Source organism: Ailuropoda melanoleuca, chromosome 6 (genome assembly GCF_002007445.2).
Source record: "Ailuropoda melanoleuca isolate Jingjing chromosome 6, ASM200744v2, whole genome shotgun sequence".
Classification (NCBI taxonomy): domain Eukaryota; kingdom Metazoa; phylum Chordata; class Mammalia; order Carnivora; family Ursidae; genus Ailuropoda; species Ailuropoda melanoleuca.
In genome coordinates, this window is record NC_048223.1 from 79,896,297 (window position 1) to 79,922,493 (window position 26,197).

The following is a 26,197-nucleotide window of genomic DNA, read 5'->3' on the forward strand; positions in this document are numbered from 1 at the left end:
TATATATATATATATATTTGAAGAAAATAGAGGCCAAGGAGGGAAGACAGCTGTCATGATCACCTAGCTGGAGCAGCATGGGCCCTACTCTGCCCATGGCAACTCTGGATACTTCAGTGAGCTGTCTGAGGCCAAGCCTCTCTGCTTCATAGAGAAGCTTCATTGTGTGGTCCCACACTAGCCTGTCTATGGAGGAAAATCCCAGTGGTCATTGTCCATCTGCCCCAGTTTTTCCTCAACTCCTCTGGAGGCTTCTGTAAATCTACCGTATCCGGATTGCTCAGCTCCCAAAGATGTTTTGGTTGCCACCATATTTGTTTTCTATGCATATCTACTGACAAGCAGAATCAACAGTTATTCCGGCTGCTAGGGGTACAAATGGATAACCCTATCTTGCCATTTCTTACTTTGGGGGACCGAATGAAAGAAAATAGTAAAATTATCCAAAAATAATAATAACAAAAATAGCTAATGTTGTTTGATCTCTAACTGCATCCCAGTTACTAAGTGCTTTGCATCCATTCATTCAAGACTGCCACGTGTGGTTGTGAAGGTCATCTAAGTGGCCACCATTGTGGTCACCCCAGACGTCCCAGAGATAAATACAGCAGGCCATGTGTGGTCATGAAGGCTCATCTAAGTAGGCACCACTCATGCCATGGACATGGCATATTTTCATATTTATTACAATATTTTTTTCATAGCAGACAGTAGACAAGTGTATTGTTCAAACACAATCACATTACGAACATTTGTCAACAGGTAGAAGTTAAGTGTCTTGGAAAGGAGTGACTGCCTCTGACCCATGTAAAGGTACTAGATGGAAAAGAGAAAACCCTATGTCTTAGTTACTTCTCAGAGCAATCTGATGAGCCAGGGGCCATTTGTATTCTCAGAGGAAACTGAGGTACAGAGAAGTTGAAGAGTTGCCCAGGCCTCGTAGGCGGTGGAGCTCACATTCAAACCCCAACTGCTAGCTCTAGAGCCCCCACACACCAGTGTTCAACTTGACAGCAACTCCTGTTTCTCCAGCTGCCGACGTTTTATAAAACCCCTCTGGGGCCATCATCTCTTCAGATTCACACACGGTCCCTGAGGGTACTTAGGTGGGGTCACTTGAACAAACCTTACTTTATAGATGAAGAAACGAAATCATAAAGTGTTTATGCAAAGTCAAATAACACGTGATGGCCACAAGGAGGATTTAGAACCTGGCTCCTGACCCTACATGATTGTGTTGTCACTCTGACGGACCCATGTGTGATTCAGCGGCATAAATTAGAGCGACAAAACCTATCCACTGAATTCGTCCTGCCCAGGTGTTCAGGCACCATTGGCTAGCCCGCTGCGAGGAGAAGTGTCCATCTCCATGTGGCCAGGAAAGCTCTCTGAAACCATTCAAAGCTCCCTGGAGCAGAACGCAGAGATGGTTTCTGCCCTTTGTTGAACTTTGGAGGTCTCGGTCTCACAGCTTCCTCAGGCCTTGGGCTCGTTTTGGGCAACACCACCCACAATGAGCCCAGGGAAAGGTTGAGGATCGGGAGCTATTAGTAAAGGTGAAAGGTCTGGGGTGATTTACTAGAGAACGTTTGGACAAGTCTGACAAGTTCAAGGTCCTGGGTCTTTGCAGCCCTTGCCCGGTGGCCAGCAGTCAAGTGAATGGAGAGTGACTAAAGCCTGGAAGGAAAGGATGTGGTATTTAACAAAGTATCCAGCTGCTTTATCTCATATGAGGGCAAACGAAGACAGCACAGACCACAAACAACAGAAATGGGGATTAAATCATTCGTTTGGTCACTCCACAAACCTCTACAGGATTCTACTGGGCGTGAGCTATGCATTTCAATATATTTGTGACAGTTGGTGGGGGGTGGGGAGATCAGTGAGATGATAGACCAGACCAGGCCATCCTTTTGAGGGCCTATCCAGGTTAACAGTGACCTCCCTCTGACACCCTGAGACCTTTAAGGCCCCTCTGTTCATCAGCAGACACATAGCCAAGTGCCCCTTTGCGAGCTACACTTGGCCTTTCTTGCTCTGCCTCAGCCTCTTCACCTGCCTGTAGCCCCTTTACTTACTGATAATCATTCCTATTTTCAAGTTCAACTCCACTTATTCTAGAACTCCTGCCCCCAACCACTGCTGCCCAAAGCAGCCTCTGCCTTCTCATAACACACCGTGTGGTGACATCCCTGTGGCTCTTATATCTGGTAGAAACTCTTTACTGGAGATATGCAACAAGATGCTCAAAGACTACTATACCGCTGTTCTAGAATTTGGGGGATGATTTCCACTAGAACATTCCTTATACTTGAAATACTTAAGAACCACTCAAACTCCTTAAATATTCTATAAATCCAGAACTAAAGTAATTTATAAATCCATTGGTTTTTTTGCAGGTCCCTTTCTAAGAAAAGAAATAAAGGTTTTAGGGCTTCATATGAGTTTTTGGTTATAAATAGATGGATAAAGACAAAAATCCATTGGATGATTGGTTAGGCTCATTTGTTGGCTCCTGGCTTGCACGTTATCATCACAACATGTGGATTAAGCTCATGCCTCAGAAAATTACAAATGACCCACACCAGGCATTTTGCAAGGTACTCTGGAATGTTCCAGACCCCGTATTGTTAAATATGTGTGTTCAGGTTATGCCACACAACTTATTTTATATGTCTGTGCCATTTCTGCCTATGGATCCTATTAGTTCCATGACAGCCTGACCATGGGAGGAATGGGGACACTAACCTTAGTCGTGGGCTATAAACCAAAGTATTGTTCAGGAAAAGAACTCTTGATTGACTCATCCTTATTCAGAATCTCATCAGGGCCCTTAGAGAGTCCACAGGATGAGATGATTTCTTTTACTTTTCTTTGATTATATAACCACACTTTCATCCCAAAGGACCATTTATCTGGACCATTTTCTGAGTATAACACACCACCTGAAATCCTAGGCTTTGGGGGCTAGCATGGTCTGTTTATTCTCATCTACTGCCTTTTGTGGACACGTCCACTTGGAGAGTGGGATGACTCAATAAAACCTGGAAATGTTTTGTAAGTGTCTGGACAACAGAAAGCAATATCAGGGTCTCAAACTTCCCACCGTTGTACTGACAGCTCCAAAATCAAATCTATATTAACTGGGCAAAAAGCTCCAACAATTAAACTGCTCACAGAGGCAGGCTAAGCAGAGCTCTTCGTACTTCTCTCAACTCTACTCTTGTTCGTGTAGTTGTTGTAGCAAGGAAGACTGGGACCAAGAGAATCCCAGTGTCTCTGATTGTTGGGGCAAGGAGGGCGAGGGACCTACAAAATGTAGATCCACGGAACAAGAACATTAAAAAACAACAACAACAACAACAACAACAACAACAACAACAACAAAACCCTTAGTCCCTCTGGGTATAAGGAGAAGTTTAGCATGCCCAGGGATGCTTCCATGACTCTTAAAAGCAGACGTATAGATTCAGGCCTGTTCTCATGAGAACAGCACTGGTTCTCTTTTATGGAGCTGACTGATGTGGTGAGGAAAGCACCAGCTTTGGAATCAATTTGGACATCAACTCCGTGTACTCTTGACAAGCTATGAGACTTTGGGCAAGTTGCTGAATTTTCCTGAGCCTCAGTTTCCTCATCTGTAAAATGGAGATAAATGACCTCTGCCTTAACAGGTTATTGGGAAGATAACTGAGATATTGCATATGAATGCAAAAACAGGACTTACAATTTTTAAGAAGAAGCATTAACGACACACGCAAGTTTTAAGATGAAAGTCTGATGTGAGGACGATGAGTTCGGCCCAACCCCAGCGCCACCCCACATCTGTTTCCTGTCTCTGAAGCTAAGATTTTCTTTCCCTGCCACCGTCCCAAGCTGGGCACAGCGCGAGCGGGGGACTCCATCTACTCTGCATGCAGTCGGAAGGAAAAGGCGATTTGGTCCATTTTTATTTTTAATCCCCCACATCCACTCCCCAAGGAAGATCCGCATGTACGGAAGGCCGAAAATCCTCAGGGAGCCCAGGCTTTCCAGTCTCCTGTTAAAACTATTCTTATGTCTATGGTTCCTTGTTTTCGTCACTGGGAATCTATTACCAGAATATCAATGGCGGTCTTAAGAGGATCCCTCATGTGGTAGAATATGCTGAGTAGGACAAATTCTCCCACGTTGAAGTCATCTAGAAAGCAGTCGCACATGCTGCTTCGCTGACATCCAGGTGCACCCAGTGCCGAGATCAGTCTCGTCCTGTCCGCCGAGGAGGCGCACCCGGGCAGGCCCCTCTCTGCACTGGAGACCGGCTCCAGCCCTAAGCCAGATTTTCTTTATTGGTTGGTAAGCTCTTTTAATGAAATGTACTACTCTTATTATAAAGGGCTCAAAATAAGATCTAAATCACAAACCAATAAAAGAAAATTATTGGGCTGGGTATCTAAAGTTACTACCTAGAGGCTACCCTCGCACGGTATTTATAAATCTCTGAACAGTTAAGTATAATTGTCTTTCTGGTTCTGGGGACTGAAGCCAACAGCAGTTTCAGTTACAGCTGAAGAAAAATAATTGAGCACAGAGCTTTGTTCATTCGGTGGGTAGAGGGAAACGGCTTCACCCCCCCCCTTTCAGAATGAAGAGAGAATATCATGGCAATGGATGTCATATAGGGAGCAGCTGGAAAAAAATGCTTCTCTGGTTTCAGGGAGGGAGAAGGTGTGTGAGGATCTGTGTATGGGTACATTTGCGAGTGGGGGTCTGGGGAGTGCAGGGGCGAGGCTGGGGGAGGACAGAAAGGGGGAGCGTGGGGAAGGACAGATGCGGAGGGTGACATGGGAGTTGAAGATGGGGGTGGTCTGTCAAATTAATGGAAAAGCCAGATGTGCAGCTGCTTACCCTCCGCCTCTGAGACACAGAGACAATGCCATTCTGGAAGGACGTGAAGCTTTCACTAAAAGACCCGTTAGAACCCCAATCCCACCAAAAGCCACAGCGCTCCCTCTGGAGTAAGAATGTGGATCATTGAAAACACAGATCCCATGTAGTAAAAATAAAGAAAATACCACAGACCCTCAGTTATAAAGGACCAAAGAACTCATCTGATCCAATGTCCCTCTCATCACAAGATCACATCAGTAACTTTCCCTTGGCAAGCGGACGTGTGGTGACAGAATGCTCACTACATTTTTAGGCAGCCCATTCTGTTCTGGAAATGTCTTCCTTATGTGGGGCTAAAATTTGGTTCTCCTTCATTATTAGTCGTCGGTCCTGGTTTTTCCAGGGGAGCAGAAGATAAAATGGCCCTTTCAACCCACTACCCCCTGTTCTCTTAACTGCTTAGCAAGTAACAGCTTGTCCCAGCATTTCCCCGTGCTGACCATTCCCTTGGCGGCATTCTTAAGTTTGTTAGTTCTTCCCTTCAAACCTTCGTAGTTCTTGACACACTCCCTCTCAGAACGACCAAGATGAAACAACCACGACTCAAAATAAATCACATTTCTATCAACAAGGTTTATGCTGCTTGTCTTCAGTGATTATTTGAAACTTAATGCTCAGTGGTCTTCATTACATTCCATCCTGTGGCTTTTGTCCCCAAGTGCCAGGTTAGGAAAGTCCTTTCAAATCCCGACTCCTGCCATTCAATAATTTCGAGGTCCGAATCCACACAGCCTCCCCCAAAGACAAAAGAGAAGTCACATTTTCTTCTCTGGAACAGTAAAAGAAATCCCAGACTTTAGGATATACCCTATGCCCCCAATTAATGCTGTCTCTCCAAGGACCACGGCCATACTTTCAAAGAAAAATGTCATTCCCTACTTGAGGCTCTTAACCTTTGTTGAAATGCAGACAAGAGCGAGTATCTGCTTATGTGTGGGTATCACTTAGTGTCACCGTGGCTGAGGGTCACGGAGGGCTGGAGGAACCGTGGTGTGTGTGTGTGTGTGTCCACACGTATGTGTGCTGGTATGCACACACATACATGCGTGTGTACCTAGTGGTGGGTTTGTGTAAGCCACTATATATTTTTTTTAACCTGGTGGCTATAGAGAGGTATAGAATATAAAAAAAGAAACCTAGAGGGGTGAGGAAAAGCAGCCAGGGGACGTTCATTCCGGGTTTGGGACATATGTTCCTCTGTCCCTTGGGAAGCTGGGAGCCCAGCTCGGCTTGTGGATGGATCCTCAGTTTCTACCAATGTTTCCCTCTGTCCTTTCTAAGATGCCCCTCATCCTTCTGCCTTTCACCTCTCGCTCCTCGGACCTCTCCCCGAGGCTCTTCTCCACTCGTAGAGCATGAGCAGGGAGTGGACTGTTAGCTGGGACCCTCTCCTGCACACAGGAGTTCATCTCCACCCATCTGCCTTTCATGGCCCCCTGATTTTCTGCCAAATCTACGTAGAAATGTACCCTGGCTAGAACCCAACCTCACCAACACCACGTTCTCCTGCAGCCAGACCCTCCGTGCTGAGGCCTCTTCCGGTGAGCGCATCGCTGTCCTCTGTCACTGAGAAGGAAACTCACGATCACGCAATCTGCTTTACATCTACTCTGTCTCGCAGTAAAATAACATTCCCTTCTTTTTTCCAGTTCAAGGTTCCTGGTTTACTGGATAACCACTGTTCCTACTCAGACCCGGGCATCCTCTTTTTACCCTCCTCCAAACAATGCTTCACAGGCCTGCCAGATCAATCTCTCTGAAGCTCGGGTCCAATCCCATCACTCTCCTGCTCTGAAACCTGCTGTAGCTCCCCAGTGCCTACTGAAATATTTATAGCTTCATAACTCAAAATTTTAAAAAATCCCTCAATGCCTAACCCAAATTTCTGCCTCGGGTGTCCCTACTGTCTTACACATACCCTGTATTCCAGCCCAATTGTACTCATCACTATCACCCAAACATGTCTCCAGGTCTCCCTGCCCCTTACTTCTATTCTCTCTGACTGCAGCCAGCTCTATCTGTTTCCACCTGCTGAAATACTATCCATTTTTCAAAGTGTCTCTCAAGCCACTCTCTTTCTCTTCCTGTCCCATGTTAGCCTCCATAGACTCTAATTCTTTCCTGGGAATAGACCGGCCTTTGGAAGCAGAGCCACACATTTGCAGAGGAGGGTGCCAGGACAGGGAATGTGCTTCATGCTCCCGTCTCCCCAGCAATGCCTGGCATGCACAGTCTGGGCACACAACACCTACTTAATAAGGGTTTGCGGAATTGGATTGGTACCTTCAGGACAGGTAGCAGGAATCTGAGGAATGCAGAGCATGTAACAGGAAATGGAACCACAGAGGAACCTTAACACCAACATCCAAATTTAACGCTGAGGTCAAACCACACATGCTCCGTCTTCTTAAAGAAACCCAAGCTCGTCAGGGGAGTACCCGGCTGGCTCTGGGGTGAGCAATGTTGCTGTTTGGTAACAGCGTGGTGCTGGATCTCTGCGCGTCTGTCTCTCTCCAAAGCTGTGGCCAGGAGGAAGGCCTGTCCACTGGGCAACTAATATCCTTCACTTATCACCGTGAGACACGTGACAGAGACAAGACGGCAGATAGAGCCAGTTGGTAGAAACCAGAGCCTGGTCTCCAGCACCTCCCCTACCCCCTTTCTCTCCACTTAATGCTTTTCAGTCTCAGGAAGCTGATGACAATCCAGAAAATAGGAAAGAAAGAAGGCAGACCAATGAGCTAAGCCAACAGCACTGTCCTAAAGAAGTAAAATAGTTTAACATTTGGGATCCCTGGGAGACCAGGAGACCCCAGCTAAAACGATTACCTCACTCCTCAAGGCCTAGTTTTAGCTTCTTTCCAATCAGAATGGCAACCTCCTTACCACATAGCTCTCCTCTGAGGACCACTCAGGCAGTGGGTCTTAACCCTGGCCGCACACGGCATCATCTGGGAGTTTATGAAACTCCTCACGGCCAGGTTGTACCCCAGGCCAGTTAAACCACAATGGCTGAGGTGTGACCCAGCCAGCAATATCTTTTAGAAGTTTCTCCTATGATTACAATGTGTAGCCCAGGGTGAAAACCAGCGATCTAAGAAACGCGTATCATCTCACTTGGCAAAACGCCTACCCCAGCATGGCGGCAAATGCTCATGAGCATTAATATTATTACCACAGCTCTTGTTGGCGCTGGTGCTACCAGTGGTGCTCACGGTAGTCAGAGGGCCTTGGCTTTGGGCTCCAAATTCTCACGCGGATGAATGGTTTTCAGCGTCGTGCCACCAAACTCTGTTCTGGCTCTGCAAGGAATATTTCATTCTCCAAGCTCATCACACATTCCTCTGTCAGATCAAACCTCTCACACTTCAGCTCTGGGGGATTTATTTCCTGCTTTGTTTTGGCCTCTTAGTCTATAAGCCCCAACACTGGTTTGACTTGTCCATCTACCATCTTAGACCTGGTAGCCACTCATTTTCATATACTCTCAACAGCTCCATGGAATCCCTCACCTCCTCTGAATCTCCATCCCAGATGAAAACCATTTTGTATGTTTTTTGTTGTTTCTGCCAAGAACTTCAGAGAAAATCGCAGAGCTGTGTTGACCAGCATCACGGCACCATCGTAAATCCAACCCTGGCTGGCCCTCACAAGTGCCCACTCATGCTCTCACCTCGCTCCAGGAATCTCCCTTACATGTTTACTGCAATGTCTGCTCTCAAACTTTGTCAGCATCAGTCCCCCATCCCAACTGTCCTGGCCCCTTAGATCTTCAGGGAAAACCAAACTGGCCACTTCCATGAAGGAAGGAGAGCCACCAGACTGAGTTGCCTCCAGCTTCATCTTCGCCATCTAGCCTTCCGTCTCAGGGGGACAGGAGTCATTCCTTCTCCTTTTCAAGGCTACATCATCTTCTCCGGCTTATCTCTGTTCCTCTCTCTATCATTTAACGCTCTCTCCTAAAGCTTCAAACTTTCCCTCTCTATGTGGTGTCACCTCAGTTTCCTGTAGCCAACAAATACAGTGTATTTCTCCACATTCTAAAAACAAACAGGAAATCTTTTCTTTGACAAGATCCTCTGAAATATCCTATCTCTCTCCCTATCAGCCCTTGAAGGAGTAACATATGGTTTCAAACTCTCACCTCCCATTAATGCTTCAGACCCCTGATTGCCAGCTCCTACTGGCAACAAGTTATTCAACTATTCTTGTCAAGGTCATCAACAACTTCTTGAGGGTCAAATGTGCCATTGCCTTTTTTAGGACCTCATCTATTTGACTTTTTTGTAGTATCTGACAGTGCTAATCATTGCTTCCTTTCAAATCAGTTCAGCCCAGCACATTCTTATGGCATGTCAACTCTGTCAGCTCCTGTGCTTGAGGCACTGGGGACATGGAGATGAGCAAAAGAAGAGTCCTTGTGTCTCAAAGAACCCATAGTCTACTCAAGGAAACACATGTTTCGAATGCACGTGCAACGAATAATTAGGATACATTCTAAACCGCTATCTGGAATTTATTCAACTCTCTTCCCTTTTACCTTTGACAGCATCTGCTCCTATTTCCTTAAATTTTTGCCCTCAGCCCCTTTCACTGGATTCTCATCCTCTGTTTGCCCCTTCAGTGTTGAGATTTCCAAGGTTCCAGGTTTGGTCCTTTTCTCTTAGTTGCTCTGCCTTCTCTCCCTGGGAAATATCCACACTCAAGGCCTATACCTTGTCCATCATCAATGATTTCCAAGTCTGTACCTTCAAACCTAATTTTATCCTGGTAGCTGCATGTTTGTATTTCTTGTTAGATATCTTATTAGATATCCTACTTTCAACTCAAATGGACCAGGACCAAATTCTTTACTATCTGCCACAAGTCTATTTCTCCTCTTGAGTCCTCAGCTTATTTAATCACTTTTATATTCACCCAGTAACCAACCTCGAAACTCATTACCAACTCCTCATCGTTACTCATTCATACCTCCTTCCCACCCAACTGGCCTTCAATGGGCTATCTTTCCTATTTCAAATCCACCTCAATTCCTGCCTTGCCCTAGTGACTGACATCACTACAGCTGTCCTGTCAGCGCTCATCCAGCCCTTGATGTCTACGGCAACTGTCTCCCTACATAGCTCATGCTGCCATCTCTTTCCACATCTAAACCATGCTCATATTCTTGCCTGTTATCTTTTTAAAAGATGGATTTAATCATCATCTTCCTAACACCCCAGCCCTTAACAAGGCCATAAGCCTATGCTCTAGACCTGCACTGTCCAATAGGGTGGCCAACAGCCACATGCCTGTATTTAAATTTAAATTTATTAAATTAAATAAAAGGGAAAAAAAGCGGTTCCTCAGTCACGCTAGCCCCATTTCAAGTGTTCAACAGCCGCATGCATTCAACTCACAATGTCACCTCTTCTTGGAAGCTTTCTCAACTCCTTAAAATACATAAAACGAGGAGCCTCATGTGCTCTTGTATTTCTAGCCTCATCCTTGTCTCATTGCACTGTAATTGTTTATGGGGGCACCTCCTCCATTCATCTGAGCCCTCAAGGATAGTGTTGGCTAAATCCAAGTCATCTTTGTGTTCTGGACTTTTGTAGTGCCTGATGTATAGTGGGCACTCATTTATTCCTCTCTCTTTCTCTCAAGAGCTACCCTCACTAGAAGGTTAACCAGGAAGAAATTCTAAGATGCTCATTTCATAATGCAATACAAAAGCACAAAAGGAAACTCAATCACACGCTCCCTCTTTTCAGGTACTGACTCAAGTGGCTCTCTGAGAATGGACCTTCCTTCCTCTGCTCACCCTCCCTTTCAAGATCGCACTCAGTTCTTGTCTTTTAGAACCACAGGGAAACAGTCTGGCAAGAGCCACTGTTGTACCAGTTGATTTAAATTGAAATGTTTTCCCCAGATAAATGCGTGCTAAATAATACACCAGCTCTCCAGCCAAAGGGAAGTGACAGGCGCTCTGTAAATAAAGGCACTTAGTTGCTGGTAAAGAGCTGTAAAGTGGTTCTGAGCTGATGTTTGCTGACCAGCAAGAAGCAGCTTCACCTGCTTTATATAATTGTCACTGCAGTCTTGCCTGCTGTATATTAAAACTGCATCTCATAGACCCAGCTGTCACATTGGATATACCATCCAGCATGGGGTATGCCACCTTTCTCCGTAATTGTTTTTGACAACAAGGCATCACATCTCAGATCTTTCAGAAAGTGTCTGGTCCAGAATGCCTAGGCTGGGCCAGTTCTGACACCATGTGGGCTGGAACAGTGACACCAAAAGGCACTGTGAATAGAGAAGAGGGAAAAGAGGTATTGTTGGTCTCGGAGACGAAGTAATGCAGAGCGGCAAGTGTCTGAACTCAAGTCTCAACAAAGACTCTATCTCCTCAACATTAAGATGCATTTTTCATGCTACACTGTATCATGTTAGAAAAACTTGCCATAAAAATGCATGGGTGTTTTGGCCCCAAAGCACACACTTTGCTTTGTCCTGAGTCCACATTTCTGTCCTGACGAGTTCTGGAGAGATGTTCATGTAGCTATCAAGACAAAGCAAAAGGACGATGTTTCATAAGGAGTACAGAATAAATTGTGATGAAAACTGAGTAGCAGTGGCCAGAAATCTGTCATTATCATGCAGGAGAAGTTAGATTTGCTTCCCCCAATGAAAAGAGGAACACGAAATCATTTTGTACTCTGTAATTCCAATTCACCTGCACTGTGGTGGTGACAAATGCCCAGATGAAGGGTAGTGAGAACATCTGAGGCCAAGGAGCATTCCAGCTGGTCCAGAGGGTCTCAAGGAGGGACAGTGGCGCAGAGACCTAGTTTGTCCCTCGAGCCCCATGGGCTAGGACGAAACCAAGGAGTGGGCTGCACGATGAACAGCCCAAGGTGAACCCAGGGCACTTGCCCATCAGAGAGAAAGTCACTTCCTGTGCTGATGGCCACCGCTTTGGAAAGTCAGGGTGTCCCCAGAGAAGAGTGTTAGAAACCAAGGACAAGAGAAGAGCAGACAGAGTAAGAAAACAAGGGGAAATGTGGGCTCAGTGTGTCTATAGTTCTGGAAGTCTCTCACAGAAAACAGAACGGACTGTTTGCAGGCTCCACTGTGGATCAAGAGTCTGAAAATTCCCACGAGCCCTAAGATACATCCTCTGTCTTCTTTTGGCGCGTGTGTGTGTGTGTGTGTGTGTGTGCGCGTGTGTGTTTGGGGGGTGGTGTACAAAAGAAGGAGTGCCCTTCTCTTTTTTTTTTTTTTTTTGCAAGAAAAATAAGCTCCCTTTCCCTTTTTTCTCTCTCTCCCACCCAAACCTATTTTCCTGGCTTATTCTTATGTCGAAAACAGAAAAGGGAGGCTTTTGAGAATTGGGTATGTGCAGAGGGGAAGGGACACATTTTTACCAGTTTGGCCATCATATAGGATCTGAGAGGTTGGGATCTGGCTTCTGAGAGCTGGAAGGAACACCCACGTCAGATGCACACATAACTCAACCGTGCATTGAGATTCTGATCCTTGGGACTTGACAATCGCAGTTATTGAACTGGGAGAAAACAGACCTGTATTTTCCTGCCCTTCCTGCTCTGTTCCATCTCCCCCTCCCACCACCGCCCCCCGAAGGGAGTGCTTCTCCTGATTCCACTTCTTTCCATTCCCCTTGCAAGCTCCTGCCAGGAGAAGAAGAGCGTCTGATCGGGTTGGTCAGCGTGTTCACTGGACCGGGTTTTGTTAGCGTGCAGATTATTATGCCTTAAAGCAGTGCACATGAGTCACCTGGGGACCCCGTTAGAATGCAGATTTGGACCCAGGAGGTTTGGGGTGGACATGAGATGCTGAGCTGCTGCATCTCTAACAAGCTCCTCGGGGGGGGGGGGGGCCCAGGCTGGGGCAGAGTTAGGAGGACACGTGTTAGAACAAGTACTTGAGGCAGGAACCAAATGGTGCCTTGCCTCTTCCACTTCCTAGAAGGTCAGCTTCCTGTCTCCTCATATCCTCTGTCACCTGTGCTCCCCGCATGGGCAGGGCGGGCAGGAGGCAGGCTCTGGCTCGCCAGTGCACAGCGGGGTAGGTGAGACTCTCTTTTAGAACTTTGACATGTTGCTCTTCCCTGCAGCCCGGCTGGGCAAGTGGATACCAAGATTTAGATTTGGGGGAGAGGCAGGGGACGGTGGCGTGGAGAGGTAAAACCCAGGCTTCAGACTGTATCAGTCAGGGTTATCTCAAGCCACTCCTAACAGATACATGAAAAAAATGCTCCACATCATTCATCATCAGGGAAATACAAATCAGAACCACAATGAGATAGACCACCTCATACCAGTCAGAATGGCTAAAATGAACAACTCAAGAAACAACAGATGTTGGCAAGGATGCAGAGAAAGGAGAACCCTCGTACGCTGTTGGTGGGAATGCAAGCTGGTGCAGTTGTTCTGGAAAACAGTATGGAGGTCCCTCAAAAATCTAAAAATTGAGCTGCCCTATGACCTGGCAATTGCTTTACTAGGTACTTATTCGAAGTATACAAAAGTGCTGATTCAAAGGGGCACCTGCAGCCCAATATTTATAGCAGCATTACCAATAATAGCCAAATTATGGGAAGAACCCAAATGTCCATCGACTGATAAATGGATAAAGAAGAAGCGGTATATATATGCAATGGAATATCACTCAGTCATCAAAAAGAATGAAATCTTGCCATTTGTAACAACGTGGATGAAACTAGAGTGTATTATGCTAAGCAAAATAAGTCAGTCAGAGAAAGACAAATATATGATTTCACTCATGTGGAGTTTAAGAAACAAAACAGAAGAACACAGGGGAAGGGAAGGAAAAATAAAGTAAGATAAAAACAGAGAGGGAGGCAAACCATTAGAGACTCTATAGTTAAGAGAACAAACTGAGGTTTGTTGGAGGGGACGGGGGTGGGGGATGGGGTAACTGGGTGACAGCCATTAAGGAGGGCACTTGCTGGGATGAGCACTGGGTGTTATATGTAAAGTGATGAATCATTAAACTCTACCCCTGAAACCAATACTACACTCAAAGTTAACTAACTTGAATTAAAAAAAAAATGAAACAAAACAACAATGACAACAATAAAAAACGACTGGAAGCCACTCTACTCCAAGTATGAAGAAAATCAGATGTTGACGCAACCATTGGAAGGGCTGTAGGAACAAAAGTCGAAGAGGCCACCATTGGCCATTTCACTTCAACACGAGGTGGAAGTTTCCCGGGCTGCAGACCAAAGGCCACAGCACCCCCTCAGTCCCTAGCAGCAAAGCCGGTGATGCTCAGGAAGCTCCCGGAAGAGCTGCTTTCAACCTCGCATCTGCTCAGGGTTGGGCTGCCGCTGCCTCCAAAGAACCCAGGCCTCTTTGCCTTTTCCAAATTCCAGATCTCATCCCTGCGCCCCGCTCTCCTTGGCAGGTGCGGCCCCAAACTGTGCAGAGAAGAGGATTCTGGGAACGGCTGCTCCCAGCTTTGCTGCGCTGTTGAGCCGCTGTGGGAAGGCGGTGGCGCTGAGCTGAGCTGACAGAAGGCCATGCCTGGGCGGCATGACGGAGCTGAGCTCTCCCGTCGGTAAGATGGCGCCCCCCACCCCGGCCACTCTAGTTCTCACGGGCCGTGCTCCCTCCACCTTCGGTCCTGGAATGATGGGCTTCAGGCCCCCACCGGACCCCCAGGGCCACCCATCTGGTGGAGCACTGACGCCAATGACCCTGCAGTTCACGGCCAGCCTGCACTGAGGCCTCGCATCGCACCCTGCCGCGGCCCTGAATAGTGAGGCGGTTTGTGACGAGGTTTGGCTGGGCTGCCTCTCTGCGACATCTAGGTGACACCTTGACTAGCAGCTATCTGCCCAGGAGCCCAGAGAAAATGACAAGGAAGATGGGGGCAGAGCAGAGAAGGCAGATGTGCGTCATTTAACTGTCGTGCCTCCTGTCGAGGACGTGTGGCCCGATGAGCATCCCTTCTTCCTAAATGACTTCTCATGTCCATAGCGTCCCCACTGTCCAGCGGTCACCATCCGTAGGTCAGCATAGAACAGGGTAAAGCTGAACACCCCCGCGCAGCAATAACAATGGCAAAGTGTAATGTACGTCAATGGCAAAAATATATACTGGAGAGACACATTAGGAATTGTTCCCGCAGCATCTTTCCGGTGCCTGACATTAAGCAGGTGACCCCGGTCATCAAGCTGCTGTTTGGGAAGACTGAGGGGGTGGCAATTTAAAGGCTTCTTTCCTCTCCGAGATGGCAGCCTACTCTGAGTGTGGGTGTTCAGGTCTCAAGCCTGCTTCCCGTGATGGTAAGAAGCAGCAGCAGATGCCCCTTTGAAAGCCATCCCAGCGACCGCGGGTTTCACTGCCAGGCAGGCTGATGTGAGCCTCTTTGAATTACTGAGTGAAGGATATCCCTCTTGCCAGCCCTTGTCCCCTGTAGGCACAGCAGAGAAGTATTACAGGCTGTCCTTACCTTGGGAATTAGCTTGCAAGACCCCGATGCTGTCATCAAACTGCATAGATTTGATGTTGAGTGACGCCAAGATGCATTCCTTGTCCTGCAGCGAAGTATCATCAATATTATTCTGATTGGCTGACAGGATAACGCACATGTCACAGAGGTTGATGTTGACGGCCCTTAAATCAGCCCGACTTAATGGCGTACCCTTTGGCATAGAGGAAAGAAAAAAAAAAAAGAAGCAGCAAAAGTGAGACCGAGGGACGAGAGGGAAAGAGGGGGGAAAAATAAAAACAAATTAAAGATTGAGCCAGAGCTTTGGGAAATTATTTAACAAGTATCTTTTTTATGCCTTGACATTAAGCTGCCCTAACTACATTCAAGGGAATAGGAGCTGTGTGCTAATCTAAAGGGTAGTCAGTGCTGATGGCGGCCTTTCAGGCCCGCTCTCCACACTCAATCAAGCCGTTGCTAACAAACGAGGGAGAGGAATAATGCCAGGTCCTACATCTTCTTCCTGCCTGGAAATTGTCTTGATTTAAGAAACTGTCCTGTGGCAACCTCTGGCTTTCAGAACATAACGAGGGGGTGGGTTTCAAACGCCTGTTTATTTAACAGCAGGTCACTTCTGTCTTGGGCAAAAGCAGCAGCTTCAACTAGAATCTCCAGTGCAGCCACAGGGAAATAGCCAGTGAGCACGGTGTGATGGGGGTTGGGGGGCGCTGATGGCTCTGCTCAACCTGGAGGAGGTGGGAGGGTTGGAAGGAATGTGCATCTTGCAAAGGGGAGGGGGAAAGGGGTTAAGCTTCAAGTCATATAATTTTATTGCATATTTTCAGGAAGAAAAAAAAAAAAGCCAGAGAGTTGCCCAGGTGGCTCAGTCAGTTAAGGATCCAGCTCTTGGTTTCAGCTCAGGTCATGATCTCTGGGTCATGAGATCGAGCCCCATACCTGACTCTGCACCGAGCATGGAGCCTGTTTAAGATTCTCTTTTTCCGGGGCGCCTGGGTGGCACAGCGGTTAAGCGTCTGCCTTCAGCTCAGGGCGTGATCCCGGCATTATGGGATCGAGCCCCACATCAGGCTCCTCAGCTATGAGCCTGCTTCTTCCTCTCCCACTCCCCCTGCTTGTGTTCCCTCTTCTCGCTGGCTGTCTCTATCTCTGTCAAATAAATAAAATCTTTAAAAAAAAAAAAAAAGATTCTCTTTTTCCCTCTCCCTCTGCACTCCCTCCTGCCCTCCCTAACAGAACAAAAACAAAAAACAAGAAAATCGCCTAATTGACCAACAACGTAGGGATGGTTGAATACACCACTGGACATACATTCAAAGGAAAACTATGCAGCAGGTAAAGAGAACAAAACAGTTCTCCATGTAGGTAGCCTTGGAAGGATCTCTAAAATAGTGGGATAAGTGAGGGGGGGAAAACCCCACAAAAAAACTAGGTTCTAGATAATTCAAAAAGTATGATTTCAATTATGTAAAAAGAAACCCACAAAATAAAACTATATATTAATGAATATACTTATAAATGCATGTACATTCAGAGAGAAATTTCAAGAAAAATATACACTAAACTAATAATAGTAGTTACCTCTAGGGAGGAGAATAAGACTGGGGATAAAGGAAAAAGTTTGTTTTTGACTTTACATACTTCTGTCTTGTTTGAATATTTTATAACAAGAATGTATTTGTATATTATCGGTGTAATTAAAAATAAATAAGCCAGTAAACAGATTTTTTTTAATCCCATAACAACAAAAAGCAGTGGGGGAAAATAAAAAACAGAACAAGGAGGTAATGACAGAGAGGTAGAGAGCGCAAGCTCGGGTGAAATGAAAGGATTAGTGTTACAGGGGGAGGTGTGACCTCCACATGCTCTGTGTCCCTGGGAGGGATCACAGCAGAACTGATCGGGCCTTCCCATGTCAGGGCTCCCCAGGGGCCATATGGCCTCATTTTGGAGTTCACATACTTAGTTCCCCAGCCTGAATCCAGCTTCTGCTTTGCCTACATGGAGATCTGAGTTGCTTCCAACTCACTGAGTGTATAGGGAGAGGGTCTGCCAACCACCAGCTATCCCTGAATGCCTTCCTTGCATTGTCCCTCCTGGACAAGGGGCTTTGAGCTGACGGAACTTGGCTGCACAGATTGAGACCATCAACTGCCTTTTATGACTCAGGGAGAGTCATGATTCTGCTCTCAGCCCCCAAAATACTGTTGCAAAGTGATGTGATGGAGGAAGAGGCATTTAGTGCCGTGCGGCTGGGAAGCCGCTTGTTCCAGGCTCTGGAGCAGTATCTTTTGAGAGGAGAAGAATCCCTCTTTTCCAGGGATCTCTTGGTACAAAATAATTATGTCTGACCAACTTCCTGAATCATTTTGCCAGTGCATAAGCCTCAATTGCCTACATCCATATTCTTTTAATTTTCACCGTGTAGGGAATCCAGCCGTAATTGTGATATAAGACAATCCCTGCACAGTTGTATACACATGATTTCAAAACTCAAGAAATAGAAATGACCTACGTAGAAACACCATGTTTCTGTGGGCGGCTCCAGATGTGGAGCACAGTTTAAACAATGAAATGTGTGAAGACGAAGATGAAGGCCCATTTTGTACAAATACATTGTGCTTGACTGTGCTAAATTTTGGAGGGTTTAAAAAGGACCTGCAAATATGAGAGCTTATTCATATGCGTACCAACTGGTGAGTGCACGTATGGGAGGGTACACAGAAGGAAACACACACACATGCATGCACACACATCATGCACATACGGCATGCACACAGACACCGAACATTACACACACACTCAACACTTCACACATACACCACACACGTGCATCTACACACACACACACACACACACACACACACACACAGACTCATGTAGCCCAGCAAAATAATAAGCCCTTTACAAAATACTTTTACACCTCAGTCCATGTGTCCCCAGGGGACCATGTAGAAAAGCACGTGTAGGAAGACAATGGTGGAAATACATAATAAAATCTATCATGACTGCAATTAGCAAGGTATATATCTGCTTATGTTCTTCTATGCATAAGAAGATTTTTTATCTTCAGGTGACTATTTTTAACTACGTGTGTTTAATACATCAGTGTACTAGTTTACTAAATCTGTAATTGGTTAAAAGTTTATGAAAAATACATTGATTAATGATTAGGAAGTGATTAGATGACTCCCAGATCATATATCCCACATCCTTACACTAAATTTTGGCGTCTCAAACTGTTCCTTTTAGATTTGAGTCCTAGCATTTATTTAAATTAAGAATATCCCATGCACACACGTGCACACACACACGAGCCCACAAAAACACCGCTAGGCTTCTAAATGAATGGGAGGCAGGGAGTGGCCAGCAGAAGGGGTTGGCCTTCTATACAGCAAGAATAAAGAAAGAACTCTGTTAAATTCACTTGGTAAATAACAGAAAGTGGCACAATCAAGATTTACAGAAGCATTAATAATGTCATAAATAAAATGATAGAAGTAATAATTCGGCTATAAGCATCATAATACCTCCAAGCACTAGGTTTGGGTAGGAAGAGAGAGAGTGTGGAGACACTGATATGGTAATGCATTTGATACCAGTCTAACTTCATGCTCAATGAGCAGCTGAACTTGGCTGCAAATTCCTTTTAATAAGGTCTCCCAGGGTTTAGCTATTCCTAGACAGAGCAGAGGGGAAGGGCTGAGTCCTCAGGCCCATAACCAGATGAAGAAGCAGACGCATGATCAAAGCTACAACTATTATATCCATCTGGGATTTTCTTTTGTGAAGGAAAAGAAGGAAAAAGCATCACTAATGTGACCTTGGACTTACAGGCAATATGGACACTTTGGGGAAGTTATGAAGCGTCTCCCATTCCCGCTTGAGGTACTCAATGGAGCCCACAAACACGATGTGCTTGAGCTCGTGGTAATGAAAGTTGCTGGCACGGAGTGGCATCACCAGGTTCCGGAGGCCAATCAGGGCTGAGCTGACGTCACCAAAGATGCAGACTACGACATGGCCACTCAGGACAGTCATGGCGGCTTCACTTCGAGTCTGCAACAGGGAGAAGAGCACCAGCATTAGAGAAAAGACCTCATGGGTTGTGGCAAGGATTAAAAACAAATCCCTTTCATAAAGACAAACATTTGTTGAGTGCTTACTATGTGCTTTTATTTTTATTTCATCAGTGTTACAGACATGCCATATATATTTATAATCTGAGTACGTGTATACACATTATACTGGTGGAATAAGTATATATAAACATAAATCCACACAGAACATGACCTTCTTTGACAAAGATTGAAGAAAGTTATGCCATGATACATATGAGCCGGTGGTCTTTCCTGGTGATTTTTAGTGGTGGGCGGGGGGGGGCGGGCGGGGAATAAGAGGGAATAGCAATATTTATGTTGTTTAGCAAGAGAAATCTTAGTTTCCATGAAATTGTTGATAAAATAAGCTGCCTTTTCTGGCTCTCTTGCTGAAATGATGATAAAATGGTAAGATCCATGCTAGTCTCAGCTTGAGAAGTTTGAGTTGTGAGTTCTGGGCTCACCAATGGGATTTCACACTACATCATTACGTCAGTAGGTAGAACATGATATCCTAAGCCAGGGACTGGCAAACTATGGCCCACAGGCCAAATCTCATCTACACCCTGCTATTGTTTGGCCATGGCCAGTAAGGCAAGATTGGTTTTTACATTTTAAAATGGTTGGGGAAAAAAAAAAGAAGATTTCATAATATGTGAAAATTACATAAAATTCAAATTCCAATAAAATTTTACGGCAACACAGCCAATCTTATTTATTTCGGTATTGCCTATGGCTGCTTTTACATTACAACAGCAGAGCTGATTAGCTGTGACAGAGACCGTACGGCCCGCAAGATCTAAATTATTTATTACATGACCCTTTGTCAAAAGAGTTTGCTGACCCTTGTCCACTGCTGCTCTGTGGTTTCCAGGGACATTCCTGGAGAGGCCCACCTGGGTAAGTCATCAGAGGAAGACTCCCAAAGAACAATTAAAAGGATCGAGAGATCGATCAGCAAGAGCAATAAGCCCATGTCTCCCCCAAGCCTAGGGCTGATCTCAAATGAATGAATAAAACCACCCCGGTGAATGGAGGACCCCAGTTTCCCATGCAAATGGTTAGCCACTGCCACCCTTTTGCTCACTGTGTTAGTGAAGAGAGTAACACAAGAGGCCACTTAGTGGGCCTTTTTCCACTCCTTCTTCTTGTCCAATACCTCACATTCTTGCCTTCCTTCCTCCTGATCCACCCACTGCATGCCTGGATGGCCCCATGTGGCTTACAATGCTTTCGGGGAGGCATATTAATGTCCACCGCACATATCAAACTCTGCTTGATTTAATCCCTAGAATTGACCGGCGTATTGATTGTTTAAATGCCAATATTACAATTCACGACAATGTCAGGGTTATTACAGTAACCCCCAAGGAGAAGGAGAAGCTAGCTTTCACTCCCTGATCATTAGAATAAATCAGGGGCTGTCACCATTATCGGTTTCCCTCTGCAATAGCACAGGAACACCTAAGACGGGCTGTAAGATACGTCTTAGAAACAGTGACCAAGGAGGACCCACTGGGAAGTCAACATCCCACATCACTGTTTCATGGAGAAGACCTAGAGTTAGTTATCTTGGCTGCTTGGAAGTCTGAGTGCCTACATATCCCCAGCAGAGGATCATCAACCAGTCTGTAACATGCTGTGATGGGGTTTCTAATTGCTTTTAATTGGCCTGGTCACCTGGGCGCCTAGCTCTCTTCAATGAGTCTGAGGAATACAAACTGGGTCCAGAGCGGGGACTGGAAATCTACATGGGGAGGTGGGTAAGGCTCCAGTTAGCAAAGCGGCTGACAACAAGAGCTTAGCTCTGGGGACCGAAACACCAATCCTTTGACCGGCCATAATAACATCACCTGCAGAATCTTGTCGAGATCCCAGTTCCCGGAGAGTCTGATTCTGCCAGGCTTAAGACCCACTAGAGCAACTATCTTGTGCTTCCAGTACATCCTTGAAGGCCTAACCCAAACTGGGTCTTAATGGCCTTAAACCCTTCAAAGCAAAATCTGTTTGCATCCAGTAAGACTTCCCTGGCCACTTAGATACATCCTAGTTCTGCTCCCCTAGATTTGAATTGCATTTTGTGCCTCAGAACACTTAGCTATATATTGGTTATATTTTATGTCTTCTAATTAGATGATCATTTCCTCAAGACTGAGGCCACTTCATATTTTCTATCCCCCAGAGCAGTTAGTGTCCTGCACCCACGGGGTCCATGCAACCCCAAAGCATCTTCACACAGCTGGCTCTTCTGAGTATTCTCATCTCTGCTCCAATGGGACTTTGGAGAAGGCTTCTTGGACCCACACTGTCTAAATAACACCTCCTGGTCCCTTTCTAGCCCATGGCCCTCCTTGATTGTCTTCCTGGCACTGTATCGGGATCTGAAATGTTTCTCTATATTCATTTGTTTACCTGGAGATCTTCTCTTTGTCTCCCCTAGAACATAAGCTCTATGACTGCAGTCATTGTCAGGGGCTGTCCCCCCTAGCCACAAGAGCAGTGCCTAGCACATAAATGGCCTGTTATAAATGTTTCATTAAATGATGTTATTTTTCAGATGACAGAAGAAGTAACTCACTTCCCTAAACTCTTTCATGCCAAAGGGACTTTGTTTGGATGCCAATTAGCCATACCCTCCTCAGGAATTTAGGCAAGCCATTAAAACCCTGAATTCCAGATATGCTACCCAGGCCTTTACCTGCCACAGATGGGTAACGCCAGTCTGGGTTTGGATCAACAGGGCAAGAGCGCAGTGAATACGTCGAAATGTAAATACACGGAGTACCTTCGTGATTAGAACCATTTGCGCTCCTGGTAAATTGGACAATAGCTGTTTCTTGAGAATTCTGACTTTCTGTGCTTTTGTCTACAACGTTCACACCTCCAAGACAGCCTCTAGCATAACCCTGTATTGGCTCTTAATTGCTTGATTATAATTAAACCGAGAAAAACACACACATACACACATTCAGATAAAACACAGGGAAAAATCTAGTGAATTAGAGTACAAAGCCATTCTGAGGAACTGGGGCAGCCCCTTTCTAAGAAGGGCGGCCATGACACTAGAAATGATGGGATTTTCCTGGCTGACACAAAGAAGCAGGACACAGCAATCTGCAACGAGAAGGCATCTGACCTTCCTGATTATTAATCCATTTTTCATGGATTAGTAGGACAATAAACCATAGGGAACCCGATGTGGGCATTAAAACCTAAAGCTGTTAACAGGACAAGTCCGCAGAGTAGAATGGATTGCTATCTAGGCTGACATTCCTAGGAGAGAATGGAAGAAGCCTACTGCTGCTACCGAGATGACCCAACCACGAAACAGGGCTCTGAGCCCCCACCTGCACGAGGTGGACCCATGGCTCATCACTGTCATCACCAGCAAATGCATTTTGCATCATGTGTTGGAAGGATCCCGAATATGCAAGGTTATTATCTAGAAGAAGACGAGACATTGTTATAAACAAATAATACTGTTTATTTTATTGGTAGCATTCACATCTCTTCCTGGCATTAATAATAATAATAATGATAATAATAATAATAAATAATAATAAGTAACTTCGTTGAGTCCCCTGTGGGTTTTACTCTTCGCTACAACCTAGGAGTTAGGGTCAGTCTCATCTCATCTTCTTACAAATAAGAGAACTGAAGTGTGAAGAGGTCAAGCAGAGCCACATCCATAGGAATTATGTACCTACCACCTCCCATGATACCTTGCGCACAGCACATGCCTGCCCCATATTGTAACAAGCCAATAAATATTCAGAGGTTAAAAATTCCATCCTTGGTTCATATTCCATCGAGGGTTCTAGTTGCTTCAATCTCTGTCCCAAATTTTAATGATCAAAAATAGTTAGGACCAGGGAATATATTTTCCCACCAGCTGGTTAGGGAAGCCTCATTCCTAGCAATGGTTGTTTGGAACCAAAGTGGATGGTGTAGATTCTGTGGCCCACCACTCACCAGGATGACTTTCTCTATCTCCTTGGGTGCACACCAGTGAAACATGCCAGTAGAGTCGTACTTCTTCACGTTGGAGTCCATGTTGTCAATCTGATCATTGCCAGGAATTAACAAGGGGTCATGCCTGGGGAGAAAAGGACAAGAAAACTTAAGTGGAAAATGCAATAAATTATAAATGGAAAGTGCCCCCTGAGTTACATCTCAGAGGAGTTGAAAGATGCACAGGAAGTGGCTGTCACTGAAGGCCATTCTTTTACTTGTCGAGGCCGTTCTTTCGCTTGTCGAGGCCATTCTTTCGCTTGTCGAACCCATTCTTTGAAAGACAACTGCCCCAACCACCACCACCACCACCTGGAAAGGCAGGCGACCTTTATGAACGAGTAATTCTGCCTTTCCCTCCTGTTCCCGTTTCTCTAAAATGGCTTTCATGTCATTTTCTGGATTTAGCCTCTTTTCATGGACACCTCTCCCTCCTATTCTCATTTTATCAGCTCTCCAATCTCCCCAGTGTGTGCTTGCATACACACACACACACACACACACACACACACACACACACACAGAGACACTCACTCACACCAAAGGGTTGTTATTAGCATTGGCAATGAAGAGGAAGGAATAGGAATAGAGCCTCATGCTGACTGACTGGCATGAGGATGGAAAGCCAATTACTTGCTCTTTCTGACTACAACTTCTGACGTGATGCTCTTCGCAGTAAAAGCTTTAACAGGCTGCACTTTAAATATTTTAGCAATTTGCCCAATCAGATTTTGCTCTCCCCGGCTGAAGCCCTTTAAAGATTCAGCAGCATGTCACTTCAGAGCAGATTGACTACCAAATGCCCACATCTGGAATACATGATTTCAATACTAAACAACACCCTCTCTCCTTGTCTTGACAACTGTATTTGCCCTCACCACCCAATGACGGTCTCCCCCACCCCCACTGCACCTCCCAACTGCAGCCTTCCTGGGACGAGAGCTCAAGCTCAGACGCATCTTAATAAACTTGTCTTGAATTCACTGTCTTGCCTTGTTTACTGGTGGGAAGGGAAGATGTTGCTCCAGAGGCCTCGGCTCCAGTGGGTTGGTAGGCCTCACCGACAACCTCAGGAATTACAATACAATCAGGCAGGCCTAACAGGCTCACGGCATAAGAGACATACTGTTACATCTTGGGCCATATCCACTGTCCAGATTCCATCTCTGAGAGTGATTCCATATCTCAGTTTTGGGGAGGTCGTGTAGGTTTCCACAACATTGACCGCATATAATTAGGACAATGTCCCCGGCATACACACCTAGCTGTCCTTGCCCGAGAGCGAGCTTCCCTAAATAATATCACCAATTCAAGGTAGAAATATAAATAGGTTCCAATTCCAAAAGCTTATTATAAAGTGATTTTACCCTTTAAATTGTCTATTTTAAGCATCAGCGGGTGACTGCTTAGTTTTTAGTATTTCTCCCTCTGATATTTCTCTGATACTTCTCATGTATATGTCCACTACATAGAAAGTGGGACAGGAAGCTCTCCTACATGAACCACAGACATAGAATTAAGCTTTCGGGATATCAGGATATGTATCACGAACATCCCCCCCTCCAATACTCACTCCACCCCCACAAGATGGGAAAATTCTCACTGCATTTATTTATTCCTGAGAATTCACTTTTAGGCAATACCAAATGACAAATACCGTGTGAGGCAATCCTGCCAAGTTATCCTCAACAAACATGCTAGATTACTATAGGAACTGTCACATCTAATCTTCAAAGGAGAAGAACAATCCACCTTGGAATAGCATCTCAGTAGCTGAGCTGTTGGGAGGTCTTAAGGTGTTGTAAACCACCAGGCCACCTTTCAAATCCCGAACTCGGTCAAAAATGCTAAAATAAAAAGGCAGTTGCTCCTAAGAACTGGTCACAGATCAAGGCAAGAACAACTTTTGATTTTTTTTTCATCCTTGAAGAATCTTTAATAGTTTTTATAGATATCCGTCTGTGATCAGTAGGTGGACAGAAAGCACCAAAGAGAAGAGATTTTAGAAAATGAACAGAATGAACTCTTCCCAGCCCTAGAAGAACATATTTTAGTTGCAAGAGGATCTTAACAAATTTTCCCTGAAGAAATAGAGCCAGCTTCAAATTCTCTGGCCCAGTTTATTGGTGAGAGAGGGAGTATTATCTCAAGAAGGTCTGAAACTTGCCCCTCATGCCTCCAACCCTACTCTTAGAAAAGTAAATAAATAAGCCTGATGATCAGTTATTCCTCAATAAGAGGAAAAAAGTTTTCTAACTGGGATGAAGGTCTGGGGAAAGCAGGTATAATTTTGTTTTTTAAAAAATCTTATTTGTTCTTTAAGTCTAGTGGACATTCAATGTTGTATTAGTTTCAGGTTTAATTTGACACGAGGGTTACAAACCACGATTGGCATTGGAATATCCAGAAGCATCTGAGATGTCTCAGTGGTATGCCATGCTGCACTCTGTACTCCCTACGTGCCTCTCACCCTGGTCTGGATAATTTAAATGTATTACCCAGGATTGTCCTCAAAGGAATGAGCTGAGGACCATTAAAAATCTCCCCAAAGAAAGATATTTCCTTATCTGACCAGCCACGGTAGCTAGACTTTGAACTCTGATTTCTTGAATCATCAAAGCAAACAATAAACACAAATTTTCTGTTTTGATCCAGGAATGGAGACTACCTTGATG

At 45.3% G+C, this 26,197-nt stretch overlaps 1 protein-coding gene across 26 annotated transcripts in view; it reads right to left on the reverse strand.

Annotated features, from left to right (window-relative positions):
- KCNMA1 (potassium calcium-activated channel subfamily M alpha 1) overlaps positions 1 to 26,197 on the reverse strand; it is a 712,564-nt gene that overhangs the window by 55,930 nt on the left and 630,437 nt on the right. For all 26 annotated transcript variants that reach the window (XM_034662731.1, XM_034662737.1, XM_034662736.1 and 23 more), the window contains 3 exons: positions 23,484 to 23,607; positions 19,246 to 19,470; positions 15,415 to 15,607 (listed from right to left, as the gene is read on the reverse strand). In XM_034662731.1, the coding sequence (XP_034518622.1) occupies positions 15,415 to 15,607; positions 19,246 to 19,470; positions 23,484 to 23,607 (542 nt within the window). The remainder of the gene's footprint in view (positions 1 to 15,414; positions 15,608 to 19,245; positions 19,471 to 23,483; positions 23,608 to 26,197) is intronic.